Here is a 12,873-nt window from a genome sequence, read left to right on the forward strand (position 1 = left end):
CCCTATCGACCATGACACAGCCAGCTCAAACAAATTCCCTCCTTTATATCAGGTTTATTTGGCTGTTACAATGAGCAATGGGGGAGGTGGGGGGTTTGTTGGTTGCTTTTTTGTTTGCCAACTGTTTCCACCGTCCTACGAATTGTTCCGCTGGCTGCTTTCGCAGAGCTGGATGAGCTTTCAAAGATTTGCCAGCAAGAGGTTGCATGGAGGGTTCACATTTCCACATTTCTGCCTTGCTGGATTAAGCCAATTGGGTCTGATAATGTACGTCCAGCGAACACTGACCTGTTTCTCAACTCTGTCCTAAACAACACAATCTGCCAGGAAACAGGAACATATAAGGGGGGGATCCTGCATAGCATCACCAAACACAAATATATGTATTTGTATTCCTTTGAATCCCTTTTAAATATGACTTTGTTTGAATTTGACTCCTTCAAAGACAATAATCACAAAATCATCAGCCTGGGTTGGATGTACACACACACACACACACACACACACACACACACACACACACACACACACACACACACACACACACACACTTTGTGAACAGTGAAATGTGTGCAGTGTGCACGGGGAAACCAATCACGTCTATCAAGGTAACTTATTATGACTCACAGTCTTACTGTGCCTGAACTTTGTTGTTACAGAAAAGATTCATCGCAGCCCCATTTTTGTTTTCTCTCACATATTTACTCTGAAGGTCTTTCTCCTTAGACTGACAGAGAAAAGGATAAGAGGAGGGGGAAAAGTGTAGAAGAGGAAAGGATGAAAAGAAATAGATTAAGAGAGAAAGGCTATGTAAATTTATATATATATATATATATATTTATATATAAAAAGCATAATATCAGTTATCGCTACAAAGGGCCATGGTCTGGAGTTTCACAGTCTTTCATGTACAACAGGCGCAGTAACAGTACCGACTCTTGGTCTCTCTGCTGTGATGACACCTGCCGCTCGGCACTGTGGGAACACAAGGAAAGCAGAGTCCACCCTGTAATGTGTTCGCGACATGCGTGCGCACGTGTGTGTGTGTGTGCGTGTGTTAAGTGTGTAGGTGACACATTTTAATGCTCTGATGACTTATTAAATCCTGTTCCATGCCTTCAATCTGGCCTCGGGTTACAGTCACGTGATCGTGAAGGCAGCAGGGGGCTCCACAGCATGAGGGGAAAAATATTCCCTCAGAGCCCCTTATCTATGCGCTCAGCTGGCCTAGGTGTTTCTTCTCGTGTCCGACTTAGAACCTGCAGTATTACTGCAGTATTAGGTTCTCCTTTTACACCTCCATCCATAACGTGCCCAAACTGCTTGCAGTGCAGCTGATGCCGGCAAAAAACTGTCTCAGGTATACACTGATATTCATATCCTTTACTCTCACAAGATTGTCACGTGGCCCTCTCCCTCTCAGGTTTTCCTACTTTAAACACCCCCCGGCTTTTTTCTTCCTTGTTCTCTATCCAAAAATGCCCCCACAATCTGTCTTTGTTAGTGGGATGCTGTCTGCTGTCAACTGTGTTTACGCTTCTGCCAAATGCTTCTCATTTTTAGTGCAGTCTGATCACTTAAAAAGCATCTTAATTCGTTGAATTAATAGAGGTGGATGAAGCACTTTAGAAGACAAGATTTACATGATAACAGTGGCTGCTGCTGCTAATATATCTTACATGAAAAAAAAAACAAGCAAATAGGCTTTGAGAAGATTTGGCCTATTTGCCAGATTTAAGGGGATTTATTTTTATGTTTGAGTCATGTAACCCAGATAGATTCTTACAGCTGGTTGTGCCGGGTTTCTTTTTTTCAGCTGGAGCTTGAGTACAGTTAGTGATCTGATCGAGACTAGCTTCTCGTGGCAGTGCCTCGCGGGCGACAGCAAGGTGTTTGTTCTTTGTGCTCTTTTTGTGGCAGTTTTAGGACTTTTTAAATCCCAGAGCTCTGTAAACTCTAACACGATGAGAGGTCAAAACTCTTACATTTGGTCCACTTTGTAAAAATGTCTGGGCATGTCTCATCTTTGCACACTCAGAAAAAAGGAACACACACACAAAGTCTAAATTAAATTAGTCATTTTGTCTGCTTCCAGCGTGATCATCCTCACCACGGCTACATTAGAACACGGTTGGGGTTTTTTTTGGTTTTTTTTGCACTATTTATTAATTCTTTTAGAGGAATAGTTCAACAGTTTGTTGCCTGGCAACCTAATGTGACGTCTGACATATACCCCCCCACTTAAAACCACAGGATGTCCTTTTTACTCTTAGGTTTCTTTTTTTCCAGAATAAATAAAGTAGATGTAACATCTTAATTAGTGATGTTTTGAGGTCCCTGAAGGCAATTTCATTATTGTTCGATTGCACAGAACTGGGCTAATGGTTCCCCCTCCTGTTTCTAACATTCATTCCATATATTTATTTATTTTTTAGGCTAGGTTAATTATCTGCTGCCTCTAGCATTAAATTTAACACAGAGACATGTAGAGGTGGCATCAGTCTTCTCATATACCACATAGCATGTTGTCTAAAATGTTTTTTAAATGTGCAATTTAATGTTTTTTGAAAACTTAAAGATGTTTCCTGTGTGTGCATGGATTACATTGGTCTTTTTGATGTAGCTGCCATTACTAAAAGTCAAAAGTGTCACGTAAAAGAGCATTTTCAAACCTATTTAATTTTGATGCCAGTTAAATTCACTGGCATCAATAATTAAAAACCCAACTGTGTGGTAACTCTGCGTGTCCGTGTATTTCTGAATGTGTGCATTTTCATCATGCAGATGCTTCGTCCCGGCCTCCCTGTCCCTCCCCTGGGTCAGCTGTCATCACGCAGACGAGATCAGAACAAAATAAAACCAGTGCCACAGCATCCGCTCTCTGTTCTGGAGTTTCTTGTGGAAAAGGGAGACCTTCAGCCGCACAGCTCAAGGAGGTGCGTGTGAAAAGCCACAGTACAAAGCCTTCATGTCTGCAGTCCAAAGCCCAGGGCCCTCATCGTGTGTGTCTGCTGGAAAGCCCTCGGGAGATTTGGGTGTGAATCACGAGGAAGTGTTTTTTCTTCCAAACCCTTCAGTACTTTGCTGGACAGGTGAGCACACCTCTTGTCACGAGGTTTATGGGTAATTGCTGTATTTCTCATTACCCGTGATGCTTCAGTGCCTACAGCTGATCCCTTATATTGCTTCTCAGGTTTGGTTTGTTAAACCAATCCATTTTTTTAAATCAGCAGTTTCCCATCTGAGAGCAGTCGCACTGTAATTCTCCAATATCGGTATCATTATGGAGTAGATATTAGCTGTGAGACAACATTCTAATATCACCACAAGTGTAAAGACATCCCTGCTCTGTAGGCTCTTTGTTAGTATGGTTACAGATGCCACCTACTCGGGGGCCGTCCTTTTGACAGCAAAGGTCTTTTAGAGAGATTTCGTCGTGAACTTTGTTTGTGAAACAAGGACCACTCGGACATAGTAAACCAACGACCCTCGACTTCTACACACAAACACACGTGAAGATCTGCACGTTTGAACATCTCAAGAGCTGGTACTGTATCTCCACTCAGAGATTACTCGTGTCACCACTCCACATGCATCCTGTTCCTCTCTTTTTATTTCTTCTTGTCTTTCTCTCTCACACTGTCACCTCTGTCTTGCTGTTGGTCACAAAGTAGGGCTGTGTGGGGAGGAAGTGTTGGCTGTGGCTGTGGCCTCTAGTGCTGTGGAGCTGGTTCGGTTCCAGGATGGTACACTGAGGCCTCTTGTGCCCGTAGGTCTTCCTCCGGCCCACCGTCTCAGTCCCGTCCCAGCCCTTCAGCCCCAGCCCCATCGCATGTGAGGACGCAATTGTATTGGAACTGTACGCCAGTGGGCGGCCCATTGTAGCTGAGCCGTGGCCAATGACAGTCTCAGCAGCCCTGGAGATGCCCAGGGATGTGCCACCTGGCATGGTCCCCGCCATGTGTGCCAGGGAGGTAGCCCCTAGTCCTGGTGGCTTGCTACTGTGGCTGTGAAGATGAGTGTGAGAGCTGTGAGAGCTGTGAGAGCTGTGGGCAGTGTGACCATGGCTGACTTTGGGTTTCTGGCCGTTTGGCTTGTGTCCCCCTCCTCCTCCAGCGGCTATGTGCCGTTCTGTCGGCAGGGTTGAGACAGAGGAGATGCTGGGCATCTCGGTGACATAAGTGGCCACTGGCTCTGGAGTCAGTGGACCCAAAGAAGTCATAGGAGTCATGGAGGTCATAGGGGTGAGGGAAGTCATAGGAGTCATAGAAGTCATTGGGGTGAGCGAGGTCATGGGTGTCATTGAAGTCATTGGGGTCATGACGTGGTTAATAGGGTTGGCGCTCATAGGGTTTGAAGCCATGGGGTTGGTGGTCATCTGAGGAGTCACTGATGACATGTTGCCCATGGACGCCATGGATGGTCGGGAGTTGCCCATGGGCTGCAGAGGAAGTCCTTTTGCTGGCATCTCTACCATCACGCGACGCTTGTTGTACAGTTCGCCGTTGTACTTGGCAGCTAAAGGAGAAGAAGAGAAAGAGTAAGAGAAGCAATGAAACACTAAGTGGGCACAAAAAACTGCTACAGAGCAGAGCTTAAATCTTGAATTAAACGATATATACTTTCTTAAATTTGGCCATTTGCCACCATGGAAGATTTTTTTTATTGAATGAATCAAAAAATAACACTTTCAGCAGTTTGCTGATCAGCCATAAGATAACACATCACTATGAGCACACACAGACAGAAAGCAGAAATATAGATATTGCATCAGTTTTAACACCCACAGTATAAGAAGGTCATATAACAAACCCCTATACTTTGTTAGTCAGCCTCACCTAACTGACCAAGCAGAGTGTCAGGACCACTGCTAACGCCTGCAAGTTAGAAGCCCGTGCTGCTACTGGAGGAGTGAAATCAAAAGAAAAGCCTAGAATCTCTCCTCCAGCTCGCCTCTTCCTCCCTTTTAAAGCCAAGAAAACATCCAATTTTTGCATGGTGGGAAGGAGTTCAACATGAGAAAGAAGGAAGAAATTTTGGGAGAAAGTTGTGAAGCTAATAACTAGGCATGACATGGGTGATTTTTTTCTAACTCGGTGCAAGTTTATTACAGTTATGTCATAAGATTAAGGAAAGATTTCAATCAGACCTCAGTGCACGCTCAACTAGTGGATTTTTGAGAATGCCTAAGTTGTAGACATTTATTTTTGCATTCAGTATTTTTAAACAAGTCAAAAATGTTTTGAAAAGTATTTGGTTATCTGCCTTTACACGTGTGTACACACATATGAACTTGAGAGACATCCATTCTTAATCCATCCATAGTTTTCAGTCATGTGACCGACTAACTAACCAGGCCAGCAAAACATTACAGCATCATGATGGACAATAGTAGACAGTCCCTGGTACTGCAAGACAAAAGTGTACTACAAGACTAGTTGGATCATCTATCCATGGAGGAAAAGCAAAGATATGAAGAGAAACTATGAATGTTGGTGACTTGTGATCCGTATTTTGCTCCGACAGCTTAATTTAAATCCCTAAAAATGGCGATGTCTCGCCAAAGCTCCAGTTCAGTGACATCTATGTATCTTGTAGAAAATTGCTCACCTTCCACTGCTGCCAGGATGAAAACGTTTAAAGTATGGACAGCTACATGTATTTTTGATCTTGATGGGTAAACAATCTTATTGTGTGGGAGGTAACGAACATGAAATTATTCATCATTAAAGCAAAGGTAAGTGCTACAAAGCTAGCTTAAACGAACTACCAGATGCAAATTTTATATTTTAAAGTATAAATTTTTCACATTAATGTCGTAACATAACATAACAGTAAAGTTGACAGAGTGTTTTCCAAATTCAGGCAAATCATCATCACAGTGCAGTCAGAGAGGTGCAGTTCTCCTGGCAACCAATCGCCAGACGCAGAAGTATTATTTCTCCCTCCAGAGAACATGTCTTCTATACTTTGTATAGAAGAATTGTTGAATTGTTTGTCAAAAGTATGAACAAAAAGTCAACCAAAACATAGAATGTGTCTGTTTCCTGACTTACAGACTCCTCTATCTGTTGCATCTTCTATATCTGTGTGTGTGTATCCGTGTGTGTTTCTTCAGCCTTGGAGCAGTCAGCGTTAATGGCTCACATTTATTCCTCTCTCTGTCAGTCAGTGTCACCAAGCTACAGTCTCTCTTATCACTGCGAAATGTGACCCTTTTTTTTTGTCAGATTCACTTTCACAGTTGAGTCATTACTCTTCAGTCCCTTGTTGCCGCTACGTCCTTGAAGATAAAGTTAACACACTCAGTGAGTTTGCTTTACCGCTGTAACTATAAATCTAGTTTATCGCTGTGCAAACGCTGAAGAGAAATAACTAACGCAGTCCTGCGAGCGGATAGCAAGCGCAGGCGTGGGGGTTTGTAGGTAAGGGTGGGAGTGGTGGGAGACCACAGCCTCACTAGCTGAGTCGCTGTGAGACTGCCGCTGGGGATCAAACTTGCTCAGGCGACAGGTGAATCAATCCGGCAGTAGTCAGCTCGATGGTACATGCATCCAGCCGTGTACGTGAGTGGAAACGGAAAAATGCCACTGCTACGCAGTGTGGGCTCAGCATGCCTCTGCATGAGAAAAGCAGTGTCCTGCAGAGACTCGCACACATTATACATCAGGGGGAAAAACCGAGAACTGCTTCGTGAAGTCCCACAGTGCCAGCAACATAAAAACCTTATTAGGTTTAGACCAGTATATCAATCTGCTTTTTGTTAGGCAATTAGGTCGTCTACTGCCAATTTACTGGGGGGATTATTAGTTCTTGAAGTCTCTAAAACGTTTTCAAATTTCCAATGGTTTACCCAAATTTGAAGACCTTTTTTTAGTATTCACTATAAGTGGGTGGATCCTGCTGTCACAGTGCTGCCATCCTAAACAAAAAACATCCATTAGTCTGGGTTTAAATGGAGTTTTCTGTCTGTGAGGTTTATTTTTTTCCCACTCCAGAAACTCTTTGTAACTGTGCAATGGTGTTAGACTGCTTTCTCCTTCAAAATAACACCGTGTTCCATGCATCACTGAGACGCAATCAACACCTGTGCTTTCTATTAGCTACTATCTCTGCCGCGGAAAAACAGTACTATCTCCCAAAGTGACTAAGGGTTGGTAATTGTAGTGCATGACTAAAGCTGGCGATGCAAATTACATGTGCCTCATTATAAAATCCGAGAGATTATGGAATCTGAAATACCTCAGCAGCTAATGGATGGATTTCAATCAAATTTTGATCATGATTTATTCATGGTATCCAAAAGAAGCCAAATGACTTTTTCCTTAGTGATGCTAGGCGGTTGACATTTTAATATCTTGAGTACTCGAGTAAGACTGAATATCTACTGTGGTCATTTCATTTGTTATATGAAAACATAATTGTATGATTATTATTAGGTTCTTATTAAATGTATTCTACATCACAGTATATTAAAGCCGGCATCTTAGCATATAACTGGCACTTGCAACATGGATGTGTCTCAAGTGTCCTCATTAAAATGAATGTGCATGTGGAGTGCGGCTGCAACAATCAGCTAAAAAAATACAAGAAAAAACAAAGGAGGGTATAATCTGCTTCAAAATCAGCGCTTAACGTAGCTGCGCGTTTGCATGGACAAAAAGGCAAAAGAAAGAAAGACACACAAGACAAATAACTAAATGTTAATGCTTTTAGATGTTCTGTTGATTTCTGTCCACTTATGTGCAAGTCTAAAAAAAATGATAATAATAAAACAAGCCCTAATTACCTAGGATTTACTGTGCTTACTGCATTTGGAAAATTGACTTATTAGCCAGCATGTAAGAACAAGAGAATCTTCTTGGATGTAGGACAGTCATTAACTACAGCAGAGCATTTGTACAATAGAAGTGGGCCATAATTGGTCATTTGTACTCAGGCTGAGTTGCAGGCCTGCATCCAGGGATCGTTCTTGGTTGCTTTTTGCCTTGTTTGCTGTTAGAACTCAATAAAGTGACCTTATAGAGATGCACAGAGGGACAGTGGAGATGGCTATTGATTGACAGGTGAGGGCCTTCTCAACTGGATCATCGGCCATTAAAATGGCAGAAGCAATTAAAGAACAAGAGGAAAGGCTGTTATGGGGGATGCTGGGAAAGTAGTGCTTAAGACCTAGTTCCATTTCCAGTTAGTGAGCACACCAGAACATGTATCAGAGGAGAATAATTTAGCTATTCAGATTTCTTTTGCTGACATTTATTTCCTATCTCTAGCTTGGATGCAACTAGGATAGCTCAGTAGGTAGCGTGGTGGCCCCATGATCGGAATGATCGGAAGGTCGGGGATTCGACTCCACTGAACGGCTACCCTGAGGTACCCCTGAGCAAGGTACCGTCCCTGCACACTGCTCCCCGGGCGCTGCACTGGTGGCTGCCCACTGCTTCACTGGGTGAATGGGTTAAATGCAGAGGAACTATTTCCCTATGGGGACTAACAAGCTCACTTTACACTTTACTAGTTTGTGGACCACTCACCATCTTGGTGTTTGAAGGGGTCAGATTTAGATTAGATTGATTAACCTCCGTGTATTTTAATATCAAGGTTATGCTGACTGATTTACTTTTAGGGCCAGCTGTGTGTCCACTTTAGCAAAAACAGTGTTTGTCATTTCTGCCGTTTTGTGTTTCAGCCTTCGAGATTGCCACTTGCACATTTTCTTTTTATCTCTGTTATTCCCCCTCACATGCATTTTTCATAGCTTGTGTGTCAATTTCCCATCACTGAACTCAAGGTAATGGCATTTTGCCTCCTGGAATCCTGGGTGCCTGTGTGTACAGGTTTCCAATCATTTCATAGGTGAATCTTTGAATACCACTTGGAAAATGGAAAACTGTCAGTCAACCATGAGCCTGAAGGGAAGAGACCTCCGTTCAATTATAGAAATGGAATCAAATATGAGCCCCTGTAAAGGAGGATCAAGATTAACAGCCCAATGGTTCTTTAAGGAGCGATATGGAGCTTGATGAATTGAGGGTGGGGTGGAGTCAGGGTGAAGAAGAGATAATGGGAAAGAAAGACAAAAGAAGCAAAAAGCAAAGATGAGATAAAAATGCAGAGGGCAGGAGATGGCTGATAAAGGGACTGATATAAAGAAGAAAACGGAGTTCATGGGAAAATGGAAGCGGTGGGAGGGACGAGTACGACGGCTACAGAAAGGTACTGGAGGAGGGTGTGAGTGAAGAAAAGTAAAAAGAGGCTTGTAAAAACCCAAATAAAATAAAAGTGCTTATTGTTAATGAACCTCATGAGTAGTTTTGTACATTTTATCACATTAACTTAAATGATGAAACTTTATGTTACCTCCAGACAATTTGAGAGCCATGCTGCACAGCTTTTCATATTGATTTTATGGCCCACAGGCTGTCACTGCTTTCAGACCGTGTCAGTACATTAAAAAAGTCAACTTGCTGAGAGTTAATACTTCCTTAGAAAAACAATTCACCATAGAGATCATAAAATCAATGAAGTTATAGTTGGAAACCTAAACAGGAAAAGTGTGAAGTTTTCTTGTACATGCCAACAATAAAAAAGGATTACATACCCCAACTTTCAAATCAAAAAAAGTTACAGTATAGTAAAGCAGTGTATCATCTCTCAATCACAGGAAAACAACTGCTTCTGTTCCAAGAAAAAATGAAAAAAAATGATCCCCAACTGCTGGCGGATGTCATTACGACTAACTGTGGGCAGAGTTATTTCCTTTGGCTGAACAGAGCTGGCTGGAAGTTTTGTAAAGCGTGCCAGTGTGTGCTGGTTGGCCAGTCTTGTTTATTAGTGCTGGAGTCGTATTAGCCTTTGGGTGATGACATTTCATTTTGCAAAGCTAATTCTGTCAAATCCAAAATGCACCCAGATCCGTGCTTTCATTAAAGATAAAAAGCCAGAGAATCCTGCTGAGTTCTGCATTGTGTTTCTTATAAAACACCGCGTAACTGCCTCCTATCTTCTACAACAAGTTTGACACTGAACGCTGATGTTTGTGTCAACCTTTTCTGTTTGTAGTTAAAGTTCTCTGCCGTGATATACTGGAATGGGATATAGTGAATGGGCTAATGTGGACTGGTTCTTATATAATGCATACAACATTCACACAAATTCATGCAGTGGTTTCTGTCTAGCATTCACATCCCAACTTGGGGTTCAGTATTTTGCGCAAGTATACTTCACCATGCGGACTGGAGCAGATTGAAGCACCGCTCTTCCGATTAGTGGACGACCTGCTCTACCTCCTCAACTACAGCCACCCATCTCCACCCTGGACAGGTTTCCAAGTCCTTAATAGGACTAAAAAGGCAACCATTCATGGTCATAGTCACCCCGCACTCAGTTCAGAGTAACCAGTCAACCTAATATGTATGTCTTTGGAATTTGGAAGGAAGCATGAGGATTTGGACCCCTGCACAAATAGGGTAAACATGCAACTTCCACACAGAAAACCTGGCTGATGAGAGGTTTAAACCCAGAACCTTTACTGAACATGTAGCACATATAGTTTTAATACTTTTTAAAAAAGACTTTTAAAAAACGTCATCAGGACCTTTCAGTTTGTAAAATGATTTATTTATTAATTTTGACATCTGTAATAGTTTATATGTGACAAGATTTCTGTGTTACCACAAAAAGCTGCAGAAGACAGGAATATTAAGACACTCCGGCCGAAACGAGCAGGAATAACAACAAGTATCGCATTGATTACATCAGGAACAGCATGAATATGGGGGCTAGGATGAAGGTGGGTTACAAAGCAGCTTGCAGATGTGAAATGGCTGTAGATTTGTAGTTACAGCGGCAAAGCGGCAGAGGATAGACAAAGTAACTTATATTGTGTATCCTCTGTTTAATTCAATTCAGTTTTATTTATATTTTGGCGTTATTTATTTTTAATGTCAAATCAAAACAGCAGTTGCCTGAAGGCGCTTTATATTTTAAGGTAGAGACCATGCAAGACCTTTATTAGATTTGCCAACTGGATGTGTATTAAATGAATCATAAATTGATTTGGACTTGCAATAGATTCATAAAATGCTACATTTTTGTAGAAACTCCCAGAGGTGTGGACTCGAGTCACATGACTTGGACTCGAGTCAGACTCGAGTCATTAATTTTATGACTTTAGACTTGACTTGAAAAAATGTTCTAAGACTTGTGACTTGACTTGGACTTTTACACCAATGACTTGGGACTTGAATTGGACTTGAACCGGTTTACTTGAAAAGACTTGATATTTTACCCCAAATATAAAATTTAACACGCATATTATATAGAGATTGAAAATGTGACGTCATTCACGGGTAGAACCGCAAAGGATTCTGGGAACTCGTGGCAAGCGGTACTAGCGCACGCAGGCTTTCAATTAAAATCAGTTACACAGCGATAAAAAGAAACACAAAAATGGCAAGAAGCTGTTGTATTATTAACTGCAATAGCCGGTCGCATGACAGCCACGGGAAGCCGACGGGTAAAGAGATCGGTTGTTATCGGATTACGTCGTTGAAGAGAAATTGTTCGAGCCATGTTTCCGAAGTAACAAAGACGCGACTGGATTGCAGCCATTCTAAGACCAAATATAACATCCCAGAACACTCCAGCTCACAGGTTAGTCTGCTCCAAGCATTTACACGAAGGTCAGTGTTTTTTAGTAGTTAATACGTCATTTTTCTTAACATAATTGGTGATATAGGTTACAAGCAAGTCTGGCGCTGAACAGAAATTGTCGCGCTATGCTCCTTTATTTATTGTGTTTATTGTGCATAAATAGTGAATTGTCCTGACACAATATTGCGTTTCGCTTCTGTTATTATGGTACATTGACAAAAACATATACTTTTATTCACAGGATAAAACAGGTTTTTTGTATCACTAATTGCCCAGTACGATTACAGCATACAATATTATTGTCACTGCTACATTTCTGTGATGCTACCAGAAATTATTTCCACTACTAATTAATTACCGTTGAGCTCAAAGGTCCTATTAATAAACGGTTAATGAATGTGTATTTATGACGACAATTTGTGAGACTGGTAAACTTATGATACGTACGATGGTCTTTCGTTCTACACGGTGCATTTCAAGGTCCTGTACCCATCCGTCGGTAAACTGTACCTGGGCTTGTTGCAGTGACCTGAAGTTACTAAACTTCATGAGTGTATGCACTCACTCCAAGAACCGTATGATTATAAATATGCATATAAATATGCTACAATGAGATAGCTGACTTCATCTAACTAGCAAATGTTTTCCAGGCTACGTTGGTGATACAGTTTTTTTTAATGTGTATGATATTTTTGTCATGCGATTTTAAAGCTGGTCCTACAACCGCATCCAAGAATAACATGCAGCTTATCTCAGAACTGTCGGTGAAAATTATTCTTGGAGCTAGGTTTAATTGAGCTGCATTTTAAAGAGGTGCAATTTCACAATTTGTGTATATTTTCTACGTTCACTTTTGTCATGTGTTGAGAAAAACACAGATTTAAAATTACATGGTCTAATATTTACATTTAGCATATAACTGCAACATTATTTTTTCGTTGTTTTTTTTTTTAAAGACTCGAAAGGACTTGAAATTCAAAGTTTCAGACTTGTGACTTGACTCGGACTTTTACACCAGTGACTTGAGACTCGACTCTGACTTGCCTGACATTACTTGAGACTTGACTTGAGACTTGAGGATAAAGACTTGAGACTTACTTGAGACTTGCAAAACAATGACTTGGTCCCACCTCTGGAAACTCCCCCCATCAGAACCACTTTTGTCTACCAGTTCTGGCAGCTGGGGATTAAACGGGCAAGGCCTCTGCCCCTGATCGA

At 41.6% G+C, this 12,873-nt stretch overlaps 1 protein-coding gene across 1 annotated transcript in view; it reads right to left on the bottom strand.

The window, feature by feature from the left end:
• Positions 1-3,634: 3,634 nt before the first annotated feature.
• shisa9a (shisa family member 9a) overlaps positions 3,635-12,873 on the bottom strand; it is a 58,937-nt gene continuing 49,698 nt past the window's right edge. Inside the window, exon 4 of the mRNA XM_085360470.1 lies at positions 3,635-4,518. Within this exon, the coding sequence (XP_085216596.1) occupies positions 3,635-4,518 (884 nt within the window). The remainder of the gene's footprint in view (positions 4,519-12,873) is intronic.

This window comes from Diplotaxodon limnothrissa, linkage group LG8 (assembly GCF_057381915.1).
Source record: "Diplotaxodon limnothrissa isolate DT_005_m linkage group LG8, D_limnothrissa_male_GT1.1, whole genome shotgun sequence".
NCBI classification, from domain to species: domain Eukaryota; kingdom Metazoa; phylum Chordata; class Actinopteri; order Cichliformes; family Cichlidae; genus Diplotaxodon; species Diplotaxodon limnothrissa.